Source organism: Rhinolophus sinicus, chromosome 8, assembly GCF_057876585.1.
Source record: "Rhinolophus sinicus isolate RSI-liver-muscle chromosome 8, RSI-T2T, whole genome shotgun sequence".
NCBI lineage: Eukaryota > Metazoa > Chordata > Mammalia > Chiroptera > Rhinolophidae > Rhinolophus > Rhinolophus sinicus.
In genome coordinates, this window is record NC_142508.1 from 9,891,098 (window position 1) to 9,911,095 (window position 19,998).

The 19,998-nt window shown below is 52.9% G+C and overlaps 1 protein-coding gene across 1 annotated transcript; it reads right to left on the reverse strand.

The window, feature by feature from the left end:
- Nucleotides 1-1,082: 1,082 nt before the first annotated feature.
- CLEC2L (C-type lectin domain family 2 member L) lies at nt 1,083-18,052 on the reverse strand. Its single transcript, XM_074315304.2, has 6 exons — nt 17,602-18,052; nt 9,785-9,859; nt 7,135-7,301; nt 6,164-6,264; nt 4,879-4,991; nt 1,083-2,402 (listed from the first exon to the last, which is right to left on the reverse strand). Exons 1-5 carry the CDS (start codon nt 17,789-17,791, stop codon nt 4,880-4,882), a joined length of 645 nt encoding a protein of 214 aa, XP_074171405.1. The 5' UTR covers nt 17,792-18,052; the 3' UTR covers nt 1,083-2,402; nt 4,879.
- Nucleotides 18,053-19,998: the final 1,946 nt, after the last annotated feature.

Below are 19,998 nucleotides of genomic sequence, written 5' to 3' on the forward strand. Positions count from 1 at the left end.
TCCACACTCTCTTCCCTGGATTTCTGGCCAGACGTGGAAAATCCGAGGACAGCACTCTGAGGGCCTAGAGTAATGGTGGGGCCACCAGAAGCCCAGGTCACTGAATGGCTTCCTGGTCTCCTAATAAACCCACACTGGACAAAAACCACAAAAGAGTAAGTAATGTCTATTATATTTGAGCCACTGAAATTTTAGGGTTGTTTTATACCAGTTAACCTATCTTATTATCTTCTTTAACTATAATGTAGGCTGAGTAGGGTATTAGAGTATGCTAACTTCTGGAACAATGCCCAAATTTCAGAGGTTTAACAGTAAGGATCTCTTCCTGGGTCACACCACAGACTAATGCAGGTCAGTGACGGTGAACGGCTCTGCTCCATCCAGGGATGTGAATGGAGAGCTTCACAGAGGACGTGTTCCCGGGAATGTGGTGGAGCAGGCCTGCCACGCACCGAGTTTTTCAGTTTCCTTCCCGCACATGGAAGGATTGTATTTCCTGGCTCGTCTGAAGTTAGCTGTCTTGCTTTAAACCAAGGAAAAGTGACACGAGTCCTTTCCAGGGAGAAGCATGTAAGAACCAGTGCATATTTCTCCGTGTTTGCCCTCCCCCCAGCCGTGATTGGTCAAGTTGGAGGTTTCATAGGACAGAAACATTTTGAAACACTGAATCAAGATGTGGCAGACAGCTTTCCTTGAGCGTTGTCTGAATCAGCAGTGCACTGTGTGAGAAATGAAGCCTCTGAGAAGATAAACTTTTATTAAGCACCGACTATGAGCCCGGCTAAGTAAGACACGCTTAACACAGTGGCCCTGATAAGCTCTCAATTAGTAGTGTTAATTGTGTTGTCATTCCAATTCTGTCTTAGACGTACGTGTCTGTATTTGCTCAAATGGATCCTGTGCTCTAGATTCCAGGACACTCCTGGATGTTGCAGGGCAGCCGAGCATCTTTCTTCTCTCTTCCTCTAAAACATCTGAACGTTTTCATAGGTAGTGGGCAGCTGAACTGGAAGTGCAGCATTCCGGGATCAAAGACAGTGTGGTGTAGAGGCAAGAGCACTTGAACGAGGAGTCAAGCTCAATTAAGTTCAACACACATTTATTGAGCACCTTGTGTATGTACCAAGCGCTAGAGAAACAAAAAAGTGTGAGACTGAATCCCTACCCTCTAGGAGCTTACATTTCTGCATGGATGGCAAACAAGTAAACAAATTAACAAAGCATGATCCATGCAATAATAAGAGTATAAACAGGAAGTAAGAGCCATGAGACCTGACTAGTTCTGCCATGTGCTGTGTGACCTTAGACATGTTACTTAACCTCTCTGGGCCTCGCGGATAGTGAGAATGGGGTGGATCATTTCTAACCCCTGAAATTCTAACATCTACAGCTCTCAAAACCCTGTGAGGTCGGCAGGGCAGGCGTGATTTCTACTTTATAGACGTGGAGCCTGGGGTCAGAGAGCTTTAGCACAGTGGCCTGAGCTACACAACTGCTCGTTGATAGAGCTAGTGCCCAACTAGTCTTCAGAGCCAGGCCTCATGTATCCACTCCACGCTGCTTTGGCAGAGAGGTAAGCGTGGCAAGAGGCTTCCTGGATGCCCCCACTCCCAGTCTGGAGCTGGCTACAGACCAAGAAGAGGAAAGAGGCAGTTACCTCCCTCACCTCCATCCCTCCTGCTGTAAGTACTCAGCAAATAGTGGGCATTTTTGAAAACCAGGTCTCGTCTTTCGAGGAACAGCACAGTGATATTAGCATGACATCCTGGGGATCCCAGGAACCTTCAGCAGCCAGCCCCATCACCGTCCCTGAGCCTGGTTCCCACTCACAGCCATCTCCTCACCCACTGGGACCTACATACGATGCAAAGGACATTTTGGAGGCCTAGACTGCTCTCCCTCACCCCCACCCCGACCCCATACTTCCAGACCACCCTTACTGAGCCCGCCCAGGATGTATGTGCATGCTTTAGGGAATGCTGTGAGCGCATTTAATTGAAGCAAAACAAATTATAGAGTTCATCTTTGCTGTGCCTCTGAAATCATGCCATGCCCACCGAAGCCAAAAATACAAATCTGACTATGGCGGCCACTGCTATCTCCCACCATTAACCGGCAAACAGTTAAGGACGCTGTGGGCTTTCTTACTGTCGGGTACCACAGTCAGCACATGCTATGTGTGCCACACCGAGACCAACAACACACAGTGCTCGCTCTCCAGGGGTTTATCATCTGATGACAGGAGCAGTCTGAGGACATGAAGAGACAAGTCATCAATGGCGAGGCAACAGATGGGGCATGGGAGAGGCTCAGTCTTAAGTGCTGGAGGTGCTGGGGAAAGGGAGTGGCCCTGAGGGCTGCTGCTGTCCTGGAAGGCGTCCCAGGGAGGCTCCAGCTGGGCCCTGGAGGGAGAGGAGGACAGAAGTCATTGTTTGCATTACCCACTCGCTAATGGCAATTCATAGGAAATCACATGAAGAAGATAAAAGTGTCCAGAAAAAGAATCGCCTGCAGGAACGCGGACGTCCTTCCCAGGGCGGCCCCTTCTCCATCACCAGCACCCCCCCTCCTCCCTGCTGGCCTTAGAGCTGGGTGGGGGACACACCGGCCACACACTGACTTCCCAGAAGCCCTGTGGGTGTGGGTCTGCGTTCAAATACTGCCTCCCCCACCTCCGAGCTGTGTAATACGGAGCAAGTCCCTTAACTTCTCTGAGCCTGTTTCCTCATCTGTAAAGACAAACAGATGAGAAATATATGGTGATGGAAGAACTGACTCTGGGTGGTAAGCACACAATGTGATATACAGATGACGTGTTATACAAATGTACACTTGAAACCTATGTAATTTCACTAACCATTGCCATCCCAATAAACTTAATAAAAAATAAAATAAAAGCAAGCTTACGATGCAGACTTTGCAGGGTTGTGGGAAATGCACAAAACAAACACCAGTTAACCCTCGCACCGCAGGAGAACAGCTACCAGCCTACTGAGTCTTCCTGAAAAAGTCCTCCCTGTCACCCTCCATCTTCACAAAAGACATCTGAAGGTGGCCGGGTGTGCGTGCCCCAGCCTTCCAAAGACCCTCTGCCCGCTCCAGAGGTTATACCGAGGACGGCGCTGGAGTTTGGGTTCAAATGCGCCCAGGGAGCAGCAGCCCTCGCTGGAGCTAAGCGTGCTCAGTGCTTCCCCCGTGTGGCCGCCGGAGAGCACAGCACCGGGCTCCGCAGCGCTGCAAACACCGCAAACCTGGCCTAGCTCTGACCACGTGGGAGGGTGGGGGCGCTCGGCTGGTTTATAACCTTGGGAAGGATTTTCTGTATTTCTGAAGACAGGCGTGCCAGCGTTTTGTTTTAGTTTTGTGCTTCTTTCCTCGGTAAGAACCAGATGGGAAAACTCTTAACACACTGGTGACCCTGAGTCGGCTTTCCTCTAGCTTTACAACTGATTAAAATTGTTGTCTGGTCCCAGGACAAACCCACGGTTAGGACAGCTTAGTTGCCAATGTGCCTCAAAAGCTCCAGGCAACACGCTCTGGAGAATCGAGTGAGAAATAAGCCCCGAACGGCACGGGTTCTCGGGTTCTCGGCGCCGTGTCCTTTCTCGCGGCTCCTTCCCAGCCCACCTTGTCGCTGGTCCCTCCCTTCTGAACCCCCAGAGCACAGATCAATTGCTTCTCCTGGCCTTGGTAAAGTTTTGTCCCCTGTGGAGCATTACCTGCCTTGGGGCACGTCTGTTAGAATTAAATGAGGGGACAAGTTAGGTGAGGCGCTAAGGCTTCTGAGCCTGCGGTCTTCGCGGGGGAGGGGAGGGATACTGTGAGAGCCAGGGGCCTGTGAGAACAGGGGTGAGTGAAAGGACCCCCACATCCCCAAGCAGCAGCAGCAGCTAACCACTTCCTTCCTGCCACCCCCACAGGCCCACCACCACCACACTGAGTTCCCCTAACTTATTGTCCACCCAGGTTCCCCACTCGCTTCCCAATAAAAACAAAATACAAAACCACAAAGAACCCATATTTTGATAAAAATCTGGAAAGCATGCGAAAAGGTCAACCAAACCAAGTTGATGGCTTTGTGTGAAAGCTGACAAAAGATCTGAGCAAGCAGAGCTGGACCTGCTTTCCCTGAGCTACTTTCTAAAAATGGTCCAAGACCCAAATTCACACAGGCAGCTACCAGGCAGGTCGCCCACATCTCACCCGGCCAGGGGCACCAAGAAGAGGTTGGGGAGGCCTGGGCCCCCGCCCCCCAGCAGCTTGCTCTGGGGCTCCAAGTGTGTGTGTGTTGGAGGAGGGGGCATGCGGAGCCTCCCCAGGCCCAGGGGAACTGCCAGCCTCCTCCCTCCCCCCCTTTCCTCCCCAGACAGACCACGGGGGACAGGAAGAGGGACCCAGGTGAGAGGAAGCCTTCCCTCCGCCTCCCCAGGAACCAGGAGAGAAATGGCTTGGAGACTGCAGGGAGGTGCCGTGTGTGTGTGTGTGTGTGTGTGTGTGTGTGTGTGTGTGTGTGTGAGATGTGTGTGTGTGGGGGGGGTGCGCGCATGTGGGGGGGGTGTATGTGCGTGTGTGGTGTGTGTGTGTGCGTGTGTGTGGTGTGTGCGTGTGTGGTGTATGTGTGTGGTGTATGTGTGTGTGCATGTGTGTGTGCGTGTGTGGTGTGTGTGCGTGTGTGTGCTGGGGGCCAGGTGCCTACACTACTGAGCATGTGGCATTGCTGAGCCACAGGACCTGCCTGGGGCCAAGGAGACCAGGAACCAGGGCCCATGGGCCTTGCAGGTGCCCAGGGTGGAGGCCACCCTCCTCACTGCTTCGCCTCGCGGAGGAGCCTGGGGCAGCAGGTCTGGCCGCGCTGGAGGGCACCACTGGCCGACCCACCTCATGTGTAGGCCATCTTGCTGCACACCCAGGGCCGGGTCATCAGACACTCCGTCGACACCAGCCTGGTGGGCTCCACGAAGACACACTCCCCCAGGCCCGCGACGGGGAATCTGTGGCCGGGAGAGAAGAGACCAGGTGCTCACGACCTGACGCACAGCCCACTCCCCACCGGGCCCTGTGGGGTCGGCCCCTCTCTCTACAGTCACCTTCCAGAACATTCAGCCCAAGACCTTTCCAGCAGGGACTGCATTGTCTCCCTACTCTGTGCACCACGGCCCCAGCCACCCTGCCGATGCCCCAGTTTCCTGGGCACACAGCCCTTCTGCATCTGCTCCCACATCCTCCCAGGTCAGCTCACTCGTCCCTGAGCAGCAGTCACTGGGGACCCCCCTCTGCCCACCCTGCCTCCCCCAGCAGCCTGCCTGCTCCCGGGGGCACCACATCACAGCCTCCCAGGGGCCTGTGTCTGTCTGTCCCCAGCAGCCCCAGACGGTCAGCTCCTGGACAGCGGGCTCCCCTATGGCACAGCGTAGCACAGGAAGAGCTCAGCAGAGAGGAGCAGAATTAAATTACCTGGCAGGTTAGGGGTGGACCCAAATAACCCCAGTGTTTAACACCCAGCGCTGTGCTGCCTGGGAAATCACTGACATCATTCGTGGACCCGGGGCTGAGAGGCTCTCCCTGCCTAAAATCATCCCTTTCACTATGCCCCCACCGGGCTCCTCGGGGCCCATTCCTGCAGCTGCAGCGTCTGGACCGGAAGCTGAGGCTCTTATTCCCCTAATCCCTGCATTTCCCTAACCTAGACTGCCCCCCACACTATCACCACCCCCACTGCCACAGCCACACACACCCCCACCCATGACAGCTGCCACCATCACTCACACCACAAACCAGTCTTGGCGTCACACACCTGCCACCCCATCGCACGCTCACTTCCACACCACGTGGGCCACAAATAACACCAGCACTGCACACAGCCCAGCTCCCTCAGAGCTGTTTTCTCTGAGAGAACGCTCGTGGTGCCCGGGCCTCAGATCCCCTTTCTTCCCCAGTAACAGCGTTCAGGTGGCACATGGCTGCCCAGAATAGAGGCCCCACCTCCCACCCTCCCTGGCAGCCAGGTGTCGTCATGTGGCTAAGTTCTGGCCAACACAGAGGGACATGCAAGGCACAGACTCTGGTTAGCACAAAACCAAGTGGTTCTCCCTTGGGAGGTGTCTGGAGGGCTGGGCCCCGCCCGGTCTGCGCTCAGTGGCCAGAAGATGAAGCCTCAGCTCACGTGTCCGGCTCAAACGGGTCCCCATTGACCCAGTGGAATTCGTCCCCCACTCTGCGCAGGCCAATCCAGGGTTCCCTCCGCGTGAACTTGAACATAAATTCCTGCACCAAGGAAAGAGGAAAAGCACAGAGTCAGGTGCAGTCTCCTGGAGGCTCACACTTCCCAAGACTAACCTCAGCTTGAAACTGACTGCCAACATGTACAGATGCCAAGAGGAAGGTGCCTCAGTGTACCCCAAAAGTGAGGCACTGGGGTTACAGAGAGCCCTGCGCTCACACTGACCACCCAGCAGTTACCTTCAACGGCCTCCAAGAGACCTGGCTCTGGGAGCCTGCCCACTGGGCCAGGAAGCCTGGAACAGGGTTTGTCCCTCTGGCTCAGTGGCCCAGGATGACAGCATTCCTAATTTGCAGAAAGCTGAGACTGCCCACTTGATGGGTTACCTGGCACAAATCTCCACACTCAGCTTGGCTGTCCTTCTACCTGCCTACTTCTGGGGCTTCCTCTGCAGCAGGGGGCCATTATACTGTGTATCGGAGACAAACAAGTGAGTTTTAGATTACGTGCTATCTTGGATTGCCACACCACTGTTACCCTCCAAATCCAGAAGGGCCAATAGACTCACTGATTGTGTTTCTTTCCCGTTTCTATGGGTAAAACTCAGGGGTGTTCCACGAGAGCTCGTGTCCTGATATGGCCCAGTAGGAGAGGCCGGTGTGTTTTTCTATTTCACAGGTGCATCTGCAATGTGCAATCCTTACGTGTTACAATACTGAGTTGAGCTCAGCAAACCAGCCTGGAATGACAACGTTGGCCTTGACAAGAGCAGGTGAAAACGAAGGCCACCGTGGACCCGCTCAGACCCTGAGGGGCCCACGTGCACATGGTGGGCTGTGCGGTGGCTGGGTGTGCTCTGGAGACACGTCACAGGGCGACACCTCCCGAAGGTTGCCCTGTGCCCTGGCACTCACCAGCTCCTTCTGGCTCTGAACCACAGCCAGCGCGGCCTCGTGGGTGTGGCAGTACTGTCTGCCCGTGTTCCAGTCTCTCGGCTCCTCAGAGAAGAAGTAGCATTTTCTTCCATAGAGCAGCCAGTCCTCTGGGCAGGGCGCTTCACACTTGATGCAGCCCTTGGAAGCTACAGGGGAGAGAGAGGGGGCTCAGCATCCCACAGTGCTCCTGCCCCCCCTCTGGCCCTGCCTGGTCCCGCCTGGCCCCACCTGGCCCCCAAAGAAGCCACCTCTGCTCCCTCCAGGTCCCTCCCCCTGCCTCAACTTTGGTGCCCTTCACTGACATGACTCACGTGGACGCCTTCTCAGGTGGCACCTCTCACAGGGCCTGGCAGGTAGAAGGGTGGTGGCCAAGGCCTAAGGAAGAGGAACTTGGGGGACTGGCCAGGACCCCACTACGAGGGCTGAGACAGCAGGTTAGGCCCTTGGGAAGACCTCCTCTCTCTCTCTCTCTCTCTGTCTCTCTCTCTCTCTGTCTCTCTCTCTCTCTGTCTCTGTCTCTCTCTCTCTGTCTCTCTCTCTGTCTCTCTCTCTGTCTCTCTCTCTCTCTCTCTCTCTCTCTCTCTCTCTCTCTCTCTCTCTGTCTCTCTCTCTCTCTCTCTCTCTCCTCTTCAAGGCATGGAAGCCCAGAAACTCAGACCTGGGCGGGCCCTAGAGGCCACTGCCCCCCTCTCCAGCCAGGGTGGGAACCACTTACAGGCTCGGTGGGCCCCGCTCTCACTGGCCTCACCCTCATTAGCTAACAAGGCAGCCCGTCCCACCACGGACCTGCTGGAAAGTTCTTTTCAGTTCTGCGTTCCAATCTGCCATCCTGGGACAGTGTGACCCAGGGCAAACCCACTCTGCCATCTAGCGCCTACTTTTAGAAGGACACCAGCCTCACCTCCTCCAGGCTTAATCAGACACCGTCTCCTCTGCACTTCTCGGCAGGGCTTGCCCTCCAGACCCTTCTCCATCCTGCCTGGCTCACTGCAGGGTGCCCCCATGGCCACTGAAACGCTGCCACCAGAACAGACTGGGAACAACAGAAGTGGCCCCATCACCAGCAAGTGATCACCACAGCACTACTTTCCAGCCTGCAGACGGCTTCCGTGAGGAGAATCTGGGTATGTGCACACGGGCACTTTTCTGGGAAGGAAGCCCAGAGCTTCCAACAGCTTCTCAAAGGGCCTCCTTGCCCAAACGAAATAAATCAGACTCTTCGATTGTTTTCTGTTTCCAAGTCGGGTCTCCCCAGTGGCCCGAACATGGCGTAAATCGCTTTTTTATAACCAAATGAAGGGTCTTATATTTCTTTCTTCCACATTTATCTCACTCACGTTGGCTCATTTCTGTTTTTAAAGATACATTTTAATCTTGATTTTTTTTTTTCACCTGTCATATTAAACATCCGTCTTTGGATCGTGTATCCTACACATTCTATAAGCATCTTTTGTGTTCGTTTTCATATCAGTGATTGATTAAATGTAGAGCAGGACAGAGCCAAGAAGAGGCCCACGGTACTCCAGCCCCTCGGGACCTCCGGCCACACTGACAGCAGCTAATTAGCGGACACTGCGTATCCGCTTTTCCACAAGGCTCTCTGACGAGACTCTGTGATGCTTTCCTGACATCACACTATGCTGCATACACATGGCACTGCCCTCCCAACCCAGCAACAAGACAAAAGGAAACCGATTTCATTTGTAGGCATTATTCTAGATGAACCCAAGCTGGCGCCAGTGGTCACCAGATTCTTTTCTCAACACTCACAAACACCCTGCTAATCATGCACGCCCTGTAGGCGAGGATTTAATAGGGACTGATAATTGTCACTGGACTTTCCACCCATTTTGAGGTGCCCACCTCTGGTCCTGCGGCGCTTCTCAAAGATTAAAGACAGAGGCACAGAAATCACTTTGCAAACCCTTCAGGACCCATGACATCCTTTGACTTGAATGCATTTAAAACAGCCGAATTCCTTGGTCATCTAGCCTCACCGCCCTTAGTGACCGTGTCCTCCGCTTTCATTCCTCTGCCCTTTCTGTCCCACACACCACTCGGTGCTGCTCAGGTGTCTCCCCTTGGATTGTTCTGTTCCCTCTACCTCCTGGTCTCCTGGAAACCCCTATTCATTCTTCAGGGTTTGGCACACGTTTCCCCATCATGGAAGCCCCCAGCAGTAACAGCTCTACACCTGACATGTCATCCTCATCTTTTTTTAAAATCCCTAGCACTTAGCCCAGGGCCTAACTAACCACCACAGGGCTCAAGAAATGTTTGTGGAATGAATGAATGTGATCTTACCCCAAACTCATCTCCTCCAAGAAGCATAAGCATTGCCTGTCTAACCCACCCCAGTCGGTTCTGAGTTCTTGTGGCATTTACGTCATAGAACCAAAGTCACGTCTCCACTTTCCCTGCATGGCTTAGTATAAGGGACATGTGGAATCGATGTGTGAATAAATTATTACAGACTAAAATCTCCTCTAGAACTAATAGTTGGATTTCTATTTACTTTGTCTCCCACAGAATTCGTGATACATCTGGAACTTTCCTTGACCTAAGTAGACGTGCTTTTGACAAGGTGATATACACAGAATTGCATACGTGCTGCCACATCCATGCTCACCCAAGATGCTCATCACCACCAGGATGGCGAACAGAAGGATGGCGATGGCTCCCAGCAGGAGACGGGTGGTGGTGTCTGAGGAGAACAGAAAGGGTTCAATTCCTGGCCACTCACCCACCCACCCACGACCAGTCCCCACAGCCAGGCCCACATCCTAATACTGAGAAACTCTGGGGACAGGCACCAGCCACAAGCCCTCCAGGTACTGAGGACTGAGAGTCACTATTGCCGAGCACAGTCCTGAGTCTGTGATTCCCAGCTTGATAACCCTCCCTCCAGGGCTTTGCACTCAAACTCCTTCTGTAGCCATCAGAGCTTTCCAGCCTCTCATCTCCTGCCACTTCTCTACAGGGCCCTGGTTTCAGCCACACAGACTCCTTGAAATAATGCAGTCCATCCTCCCAGCCCTGCAGCTGGGTTTTTATCCCCAAGGTTCTGACCTCCACTGCTACCTCTTGAAATCCCACCCACCCTTACACCATCCATCCTCTTGCCAAAACCTTTCCTGATCTTCTGGCTGCTCCCTTTTGATATTTCCTTGTTACCATTTAAAGTTTTTATTCTACATTTAATGAAAGAATCATGTTAGACTTTAGACATAGGGTCTTTTAATGGTCTTTTTATTGTGGTAAAATGTACATAACATAAAAACTGCCATTTTTCAAATGTACAATCTTCAAATGTACAATTAGTGGCATTCATTACATTCACGATATTGTGCAACCATCCCCACTGTTCGTCTGCAAAACTTTTTCATCACCCCAAACAGAAATTCTGTTCCAGTTAAGCATTAACTGCCCAGTCCCACCTTCCCCCAATCCCGGGAAACCTCTAATATTATACTTTGCATCTCTATGAATTTGCCTCTTCTCATATTTCACATAAGTGAAAACGCAATATTTGTCCTTTGGTGTCTGACTTGTTCATCCATGTTACAGCATATATCAGAATTTTATTCCTTTTTATGGCTGAATGATATTCCATTGTACGAATATATACATTTTATATATCCATTCATCTGTTGATGGACATGTGGGTTGTTCCACCTTTTGCTTGTGAACAACGCTGCTATGAACATTGGAACAAGTTCATACATTTGAGTATCTGCTTGACTCCCTGTTTTCAGTTCTTTTGAGCATATACTTAGGAGCGGAATTGCTGGATCATATTCTAATTCTATGTTTAACTCTTTGAGGAATCACCATGCTGTTTTCCACACTGGCGATGCCATTTTATATCCTACCAGCAATGTCAATGCACAAGAGTCCTAATTTCTCCACCACCTCACCAACACTTTTTAGTTTCCTTTTTTTACATTTTTATTAGAGCCTTCCTAGTAGTGAGAACTCCCTTTTTTTAAAGTCCTTTTTTAAAAGCAAAGTTATGCATGAGCATAGACGAAAGCAGTACCTCTAGTGCTTGTCTGTACACTGTCACTCATCCATGATGACGTGAGTACCAGAAGTGAGGAAGTATCTGGACACTTTTATAGCAATTTAACATGCTGCACCATCCACATGCATGATATTTCCAGTGATTCACTTGTATTGTACTTCACAAAAGATTGGGAAATGCTAAACCTCTTAGATTGGTCCTCCGAGTTTTCTTCCTCCCCGCCTCTCTTTCTCTCTCCCTGATCTACTACTGTCCCTTTGCCATTTTGCTCTATTTCCTGGAAGACGTTTTTCAACTTTATTTTCCTGCCCTTCGGCTGAATTTTTCATTTCTGAGATTATTTTTAATCTCCAAAGTTGTTTTGGCTTTGTTGTGGCTGTTCTCTGAAAACTTCCTCTTAAAGCATTCTGTTCTTATTTTAATGATGCAATCCTGTCTCTCTTTGGGGAATATTACTGATAGGGTTTTATTGGGGGGGGCACAGAAAGTTTATTCCTCCTGGTATAGTCTCTGTTTCCTCCAACTTGCGTTTCTTCTGATCGTTAGTTTTGGTCTCTAACTTCTATGTTAGAGACTTTCCTTGGATGTCTGGAGGTCCTTGGTTATTTGTTCATGATTAAGGCAGGAGGACCAGCATTCACTGGAGTCTCTGAGACTGTGGAGAGGTTTACTAACTGTGGACGGTCACGGCAGATTGATCCAGCTGGGCTCTCTGTATGTGGACCTACTTGGGTTTTTCCTTTTGGCTGGGTCAGCTCTGGAGAAGGCTCTTCTGGTTTCCCTCCTGGAAGGCATAGGCTGGGCCAGGAGAAGCGCTGGGAGGCCATCCTTGGCATTCCATATGTAAATGTCACCTTAATTGCTTGCTCTCAAATGTGTTGGCTCTAGAGACCCTCTCTCGGGAGACTCACCCTCAGGGTTGGGAAGAAGATGTACAGAATGGAAAGAGGATCTGGGGATCCAAAGCCTTCCTAAGGAAGTGTTGATCCAGTCCTCCTGTATTCAGCTCCATCTTGAAGCACTGCCATAGTGATGGTGGCGCCATCCCTGTGCTTTGGGGGTCCAGCGTGTGACTCAGCTGTTTCCTGTGCCAGTGAAGTCAGTTACCACTCATTCTTTACTGACTAGGTCTCTCGGTCCAAATGTTGTTAATATTATCCTCTCTCCTGTGCCTGTGGTCCTTGTGGCCTTTTACAAGGCCCCTAACTGCTGTATTAGAGGGCTTTGGAAGAGAAAGAGAATAAATGCATGCGTTCCGTCTGCCATCTTTACCTGCAAGTCCAACCAACATTTTGGAGTCATGAGCAAGGTGGACGCTGGCAAGCGACCGGGAATCCAGAGGCGGGTGGCTGCAGGTATACGGTGAGAGCAGTGGCCCGTGCCTGCCCTCGAGGGCCGCGCTTTTCCTGCAGCTGCTCTGCTGCCCTCAGTGGCAATCTGTCGCTAGGTGGGTCCCCCTTGAGCTGCATGACGGCTGCCTGTGGCAAGTGCACTGTAGGTATCCTGCCCTTCTTTTCTGCTTACACCTCTCATTCCTCTCCTAGAACACTGGCTCTGTAACCCTTTGTGCAGAGGATAAGAGCATAGTGTGTTACAGCTTCTCCACTGGGTTCAAATCCCAGCTCTGTCACATTCCAAATGACTTCGTTACTGAGCTTCTATTTTATTTCATTTTCCTCCTCTTTAGAATGAAGTACTAGTAGTATCTGCCTCTTAGAATTTTATGGAAATTCAATGTACAGTAGCTATAACAGTGTGTGGCATGGTAACCTCTCCGTCAGTGTTAGGAGTTACCAAGCTGCTGCTGCTGGCGAAGATGATGAGCCCACGGGCTCCTGTTGGGTAAGAGCTGTGCTCAACTCCCCTTTCAATTTCCTATACTAGGGCTAAGCCACAGCCTTGCATGTGACAGAATACCACTGGCACTAAAAACACAGGGGACTTAGCTACGCTGAATGGCAATGTCCTTGGTCAGCCTCAAACTCAACTGAGTTTGTTGGAAAGGGCCCCCTGGGAAGACAGACACCTGCTCTCTGGGGAAAGGGGGTCTGTGCGTGCGTCTCCAGCATCACCGGAACTGAGAAGCCTCTTTATCCTCGCATGGGGATAGCTGCCCTGGACGCTGCACTGCGGACAGAGAGAGGACACTCTAGGACGCCCGACTCACTGCTCACTGTCTGTCCTCCCAGAGGACGACTGTGGGGCTGAGCAATCCAAAACAATGTTGTACTAGTTTCCTAGGGTGGATGGAACAAAGTTCCACAAACGAGGTGGCTTAAAACACCAGCCATTTCTTGTCTCACGGTTCTGGAGGCTAGAAGCTCACGGTCAAGGTATCAGCGGGGCCAGGCTCCCTCGGAAACCTGCACGGAGTCCTTCCTTGCCTCGTCTTAGCTTCTGGTGGTTTGCTGGCGCTTGTTGGCTTATACCTGCATCACTCCCATCTCTGTTTTCACTGTCACATGGCCTTCTCCTTGTGAGCCTCGGTCCTCATGTGACCGTCTTCTTAGAAGGACACCAGTCATGTTGGATTAGGAGCCCACCCTACTTCAGTATGTCCCCATCTTAACTACTTACGTCTGCAACGACCATATTTCCAAATAAGGTCATATTCTGAGGTCCTGGGGGTTAGGACTTCAACATATCTCTTTGGAGGGGACACAATCCAAGCCGTAACAAATGTCTAACTCAGCAATCCTTCCTTCTAGGCAAGGACCTTATTATGTTTATAAATGGATATGATTTAGCCTAATGTTAGAGGGAACAATTGAAAAAAAGCTGGCTCCCAAGCCCAGACCAATATCCCATCACCCGCATACCCACGGTGGACATCTCTAAGTTGTCAGGGCCACAGCCTGGCGAGCACAGTCTTGATTGCTCAAAATTATCCAATGTAGAGTTTGGTAATTTTTAAATTTTAAGAGGCTTTGCTAAATGTATGCGTGTGGTTTTGATCAGGAAGTCGTGGGTTTATGCCTAATCAAGAAACTTTCAGCATTAAAAATTCAGAATTGGTGAGCGCTGGAAAAAATCTATAGCTTGAGATATGCAGAATCACTCTGCCCGCACCACCACGCCCCCGTGCCACTTTTCCCTACTCCAACCCCAATGCCAGAAATGTCCCCATCTCAAAACACCTCCAGTCTTCCCAGAACCTGGCGGGAGCTCTGGGTCACCTTTTCCAGCCTCTCCCCAAAGGCTGGGGGTGGAAGGAAAGGTTAATATTCACAGATATGAACAGAGAAGACTTCATCAAAGAGAACTTCTGACTGGCTTTCTATTTATAAAGCTAATTGCTCATCTAAGGAAAGTCTTAATGACCTGAGCGCTATGCCCAACCTTATGATTTAAGAAGCTCTCCATTTCACTTAACCTGTGAGGAGGAAAAATTGTCTGAGTTGGAGGTGGTGGGATTGTCTGAGGAGCACGAGCAGGAAAGCAACGTGCATCTGAAGTACAATCTGAGTCTCTCCAATTTGCCCCACCAAGCCCGATGTCCTTGGTTAGCTCAGGGCAGTGTAGGAGCTTTCACGTCAGAGGGCCCTGCAGAAAACCCAGTGGGGTTTCATGTGTTAGCAACCAACATGTGTCCTTGGGCACAACACGTGGCTTCTCTGAGTGTCAGTTTCCTCCTCTATAAAATAGATAGAACACTTGCCAACTCCCCACGACGGTAGATGTGAAGATTAAAGGAGACAGCTGTTGTGAAAGCCTCCAGCACATAGTAGGGGCTTGATAAATGTTCAGCTCATGGTAATAAAGGAGCACAGGTCCCCTGAGTATTCAGCTTGGACAAGTCCAGAGGTCTCTTGCTTCTCTCAAGACAGGTGTTTGGCTAAACAAAGTCCCCATGGCCCCCAAATGTGGTAGACCCCTCGTCCATCACGGGTGTTCTCAGTGTCCGTGGACTAGGTTCATGACATGAACTCCAGTTTGGGGTGGGGAGTGCACTCAAGGTAGGCAGAGCAGCAGTCAAAGGATTGCAGCTGAGCTCCCCCATCAGGGCTGCAGGAGGCCACGTCTAGGTCACCGGGGAGAAGAGTCACCTGTGTACAGCCACCCCCAGCACCTTGGTCTGTGTAGCCCTGAGAGGGAGAAATGACTATCTAGCTTGGCAGATGGGGAAACTGAGGCTCAAATAAGTTTTAAAAACCTGGGCAGGGGGAGGGTCTGGCTTGGGTTCACCTGACTCCAGACTCTATGCTCTCTGCCCCTCAGCAGGCTGCCTCTGTCCCTGTCCTGTGATTTGTCCAAGGGCAGGTATGTTCCCTGGGCCCTGGGCTGTGCCTGGGCAGTGTGGGCCCTCCATAAATGTTTGTGGAAGGAAAGAAAGAATAAACGGATGTGGGAGAGCCGTGCAAAGACTGGCCCTGGGCCCACACACCAGCACCCTGGAGAGCACCAGTCCTGCTCCACAAGCTCCGCCCTTCTGACAGGAGATGGCAGCGCCCAGCGAACACCCAGGAGACTCTCAGGGGATGGGCGGAAGGGAGGCCCCTCACAGGGACTCAGATTCCAGAACCTAAAACACCTGGGGAAGAAGTCCATGGGCCCCAGATGCTGAGCCCCCAAGGACCACAGGTATCACGCGCAGGGCTGATCTTGGGTGGAGAACTTGGAGGAGGCGGGACCAGAGGGGGCATGAGACACAGAGGCAGGCCAGGCAGGGGGCCACGCCAGGATAGCCAAGACAAGGCTGGACCACAGGTAGGCACTAAACAGGGAGTGGGCCAGACTCCCCAGCAGAAAGAAGACCTGGCGTCCCAAGACAGCCCCTGGGCCATTTCCTGCCTCGCTCACAGGTGGTCAGCCCAGCCAAGGTCAGGGCTGGAGGGAGAACAGAAACTAGCACTCCAGAGGCATTGAAAGAGGCCACACCACCTTGACGTGGCCCAAACCATCGGGGGTTAGAGTTAGATTAGGGCAGACCCTGCCGAAATCTTACAAATGAACGAATGAGGAAATACAGGCGACAGGAGTGAGCAACTTCCAGGAATCAGTTGGACGGGATGGAGGCAGGAGGTCACAGGCAATTCCAACAATGCGCCTGGAGATACGTGTCAGAGAGGGGTTTGTCCACCTTTACTCAACTCAACTCTTCTCAGCTTGAGGCTCCTCTGCCCCAAGATCCCACCTCTTTGCCTCTTTAGTCCCAATCACCACCCAGGCTCCGATTCCCCTCCAGAGTCTGCACAGCGCCCTCTCCGGCTGTGGGCCAGACACTGGCATGACCAACGCCCACCTCTCCCTCCGCAGCAAGGCACCAGCCCTGGCAGGTGCTGCTTATATCCCTCCCCTGAGCCCTGCCCCACCTTCCTCACTGATGTTGCCTTGATCTGACCCCTCTAGGCCACCAGCACCCTTCCCAGGGCAAACCCAAGGTCTCATTCTGTGCTTTAAATCTCTCAATGGCTCCTTCTAAGTCCAAACTCTCTGGCAAGGCCTTGGTGACCATTCGCCGTCTGGGCCCTTCAGACTCATCTCTTCTCACCCCTTCCTCCCATCCTGGTATTCTGAAGTTCTGTGCCTCCCGAGGGACAGGCTGACTCTAGCCATCTGGTCCCTGAACATGTCACTGCTTGCGCCTAGTTCACCTCTTTCTCTCCACACCTCCTAAGAGATCACCAACCCCAGGAAACCCTCCTTTTCTGATACGTCCTCCCTAAGGGTTGGGTGCTCCCGACTCTGGGCTTTCCTAGGTAACGCTACCCAGGTCTCCGCCTTTGGGTGTCAGGAGCACCGAGGAGCCTCCAGAGGACCCTCCCTCTCTCGCCAACTCTAGCATGTCCCACACCACACACCACCAGTGGCCAACAGAAGTTTCCTAAAAACTCATGAACTTGAAATTTATTTTCCACTTTGCTTACTGCCTCCTTGGTCAGCCAGGAGTCACCCCTCTGACTGGAAGGGGAAGGGGGGGGACCCATGAAATTACAAGGAAGAGCCTGCGTATATTCGCCATCTCTCCCCTCCCTACCTGGCCCCATCACGACGAGGTGCCCCCCAACTCCCTTCTCACACAGCACCGGCCCCTTCTCTGGGGTCTACAGCTTTTGTCACTTTGCCCAAAGCGTCTCCACTGCTACAGAGTCAAGCCATCCCCTCAACATGCCCACTAGGTGAGTGCCGGACAGTAACTGTCCCCCTTTACTCATGAGGAAACTGAGGCTCAGAGCATGAAACCTGCTCCCAAGGTCAAAGAGTGAGTTAGCGGCAGAGATAGAGGCAAGGCTGTAACTATAGGTGGTCCCCAGTTACATCCCTCCCCACACTCCCAGGATGGCATGTAATTGCCCTGAAATCAGTCCTCCGGGTTCCCGAGTCGCGCTCCCCGCCCTCCCCTCCAGGAGACCCGCCAAGGTGATTCTCAGCCGCCTTCCCGGGTCCCCAGGCCAGGGGCCGGAGGGCCGCTCAGCTCTTACCCTCCAAGGCCGCCTTCCAGCTGGTGCTGCCTTCGTAGCCGGAGCCCGACCGCCGCAGCTGCCCCTCGGGGCCGCGCGCCTCCGCCTCTGCGGGCGAGCGCGGCCTGGGCGCGGCAGGGGCGGGCGCGGGGCGGGCGGCGGGCGGCGGCGGCGGGCGGGCCCGCGCGGGGGGCTGCCGGGCCGGCTCCATGCCCGCTGCTCCAACGCGCCGCGCCCGCGCTCCTGCTCCCGGGTGCGGGGCCCAGCTCGACGCGCACTCGGCGCTCCGGGCGCCCTGGGGGCCCCCAGGCCGGCCTCAGGATGGCGCTCGCCGGGGCTGAGCCCGGCTCCCGGCGCTCGACCCGCTGCGCCGGGTCGCCACGGGCGCCGCCGTGCGCGCCGTGCCTGCCCTGCCGCGCAGCAGCCTCCGCGCAGAGCCCGGCGCCGGAAGAAACCGGAGGAGCGGGGCAGGCGCGCGGGAGTGGGGGAGGGTGGGCAGGGAGGGAGGCGGCGCCGAGCAGCAATGACACCCCCACAGTCCCCGGCCCCCGCCGGCCACCGATCCTCGGCGGGAGGCCAGATGCCGCAGAGCGAGGAGCGCGGATCCCGGAGCCAGGACACCTGGCTTCTAAACCAGCGCCACCTGCCAGCCTCCTACTCGACCTCTGTTAATATCGGGGGGAAGTTTACGGGGATGATGCCGTGAAGCTCGGGAAGATGGGGGCTTTCCTCTGGGCAGAGGGGTGGGAGCTGTGACGTGGCCCAGACTCTTGACAGATGAGGGGGAGAGGACAGACTCGGTGAGCACGGGTCCGAGGGGATACGTGGAGCAGCATTTCAAATTCAATTCACATTGAGCATCTACTAAGCGCCAGCGACTTTTACATATACTAGCTGACAGCATCCTCAGTTTAGGCTGAGAATTGGAATCTCAGAGGTCAAGGGCACTTTTGAAGGCGGCATCATCAAGTGGGTGGATGGCAGATTTTCTGACTCCCAGGCCAGAGCTTTTTCCTTCAGTCTTTACAAGCAGCTGAGCCAGAGTCACCTCAGACTACACGCCTCCAACCCTGCACTTGTTTTCTTCCCAGACCCAATCCCACCTGTTGCCTGTCTCACCGGAGGCTCCTCATCTCAGCTTCTCCTGCTCTCTCCCCCCACACCCAATTACCCACCAACTCTCCGGAATCCTCCCTGTTAAGTCGCAGTCTGCCCATTTCTCTCTGTCCTACAGCTGCTTGCCAAGTACAAGTCAATGTCATGTCTTGTCTGACCACAGTAGCAGCCTCATAATGGTCCCGTCAAATCTTCTTCCCTCAAATCCAGCCCCTCTGTCTCAGCACCACAGGGATCTTCCTCAAGTGAAAACCTCAGCCATCGTTCACGGCTCCCTCTGCCTGTGGGTTAAGTCCAACTTTTTACCAGGCTACTAAATCTTATGTCAGGTTTCATCTCCTCTCCCCCTTCTCTGCTAGCCCCAGGCACACCCAACTATGTTCTCTTTCCTCCAGGACTTTAAACATTCTCTCCCGTCTGCCCGACACACGTTTCCTCCTCGCAGCCCCTCAAATACCACTTTGCCGATCTGATTTATGCCAATGCGTCAGATTGCACGTCCTCTAGGACACTGCAGATTACGCTCAGATTAGGTTTAGCAGACAAGAGAAAAACCCCAATAACAGGGGCTTAAACTAGAAAGAAGTTTACTTTTTCTCCCATAAAAGAAGTCTGAAGGTCGATACAGGAATAGATTGAGATCTCCAGGGTAATCAGAGACCTAGGTTCCTTCAATCTTTCTGCTCACCATCCCTCGCATGGATATCCGTCTTCAAGATTCCCTCATAATCACAATACGGCCACTGCAGTTCCCGCCATCACACCTGGTACCAGGGTGTAGGAAGTAGGAAAGATGAAAGGGGGAAAGTGTGTGTCTTATTGAATCAGGCTCCTTTAAAGGGCTTTTCTGGAAACCCAATGACTTCTACTCATCTCTCACTGGCACTTCTATCTGCCAGGAAGTCTGGGGAATGTGGTGGTGTTCAGCTAGAGCCATTGCCACTGCCCAAAATGCAGATCTGTTAGGAAGAAGAGGCCAATGGATCACATGCCCAGCCAGCAGTGTCTGCATCAAAAGCCTCCTGGGACCCAAGGCTGTGTTTGGCACATCTCCTAGAACAAGAACACCCTCTTCCTCTCTCATCACTGCCCTGACCACCCCCTATTGTCACTGCTTGTCTCCTCAGCCAGAGGGCCAGCTGCGTGGGGGTAGGCACTGCTGTATCCCCTGCTCCTCGCACAGTGCCTGGCTGGAATACAAGGCCCAAAGCGTCAGACTTCATCTCGTAGGCATCAGGGGGCATCAAAGACATTTGAGCAGAAAAATACCATGATCAACATGCTTCGGGAAAGTGAACCCTG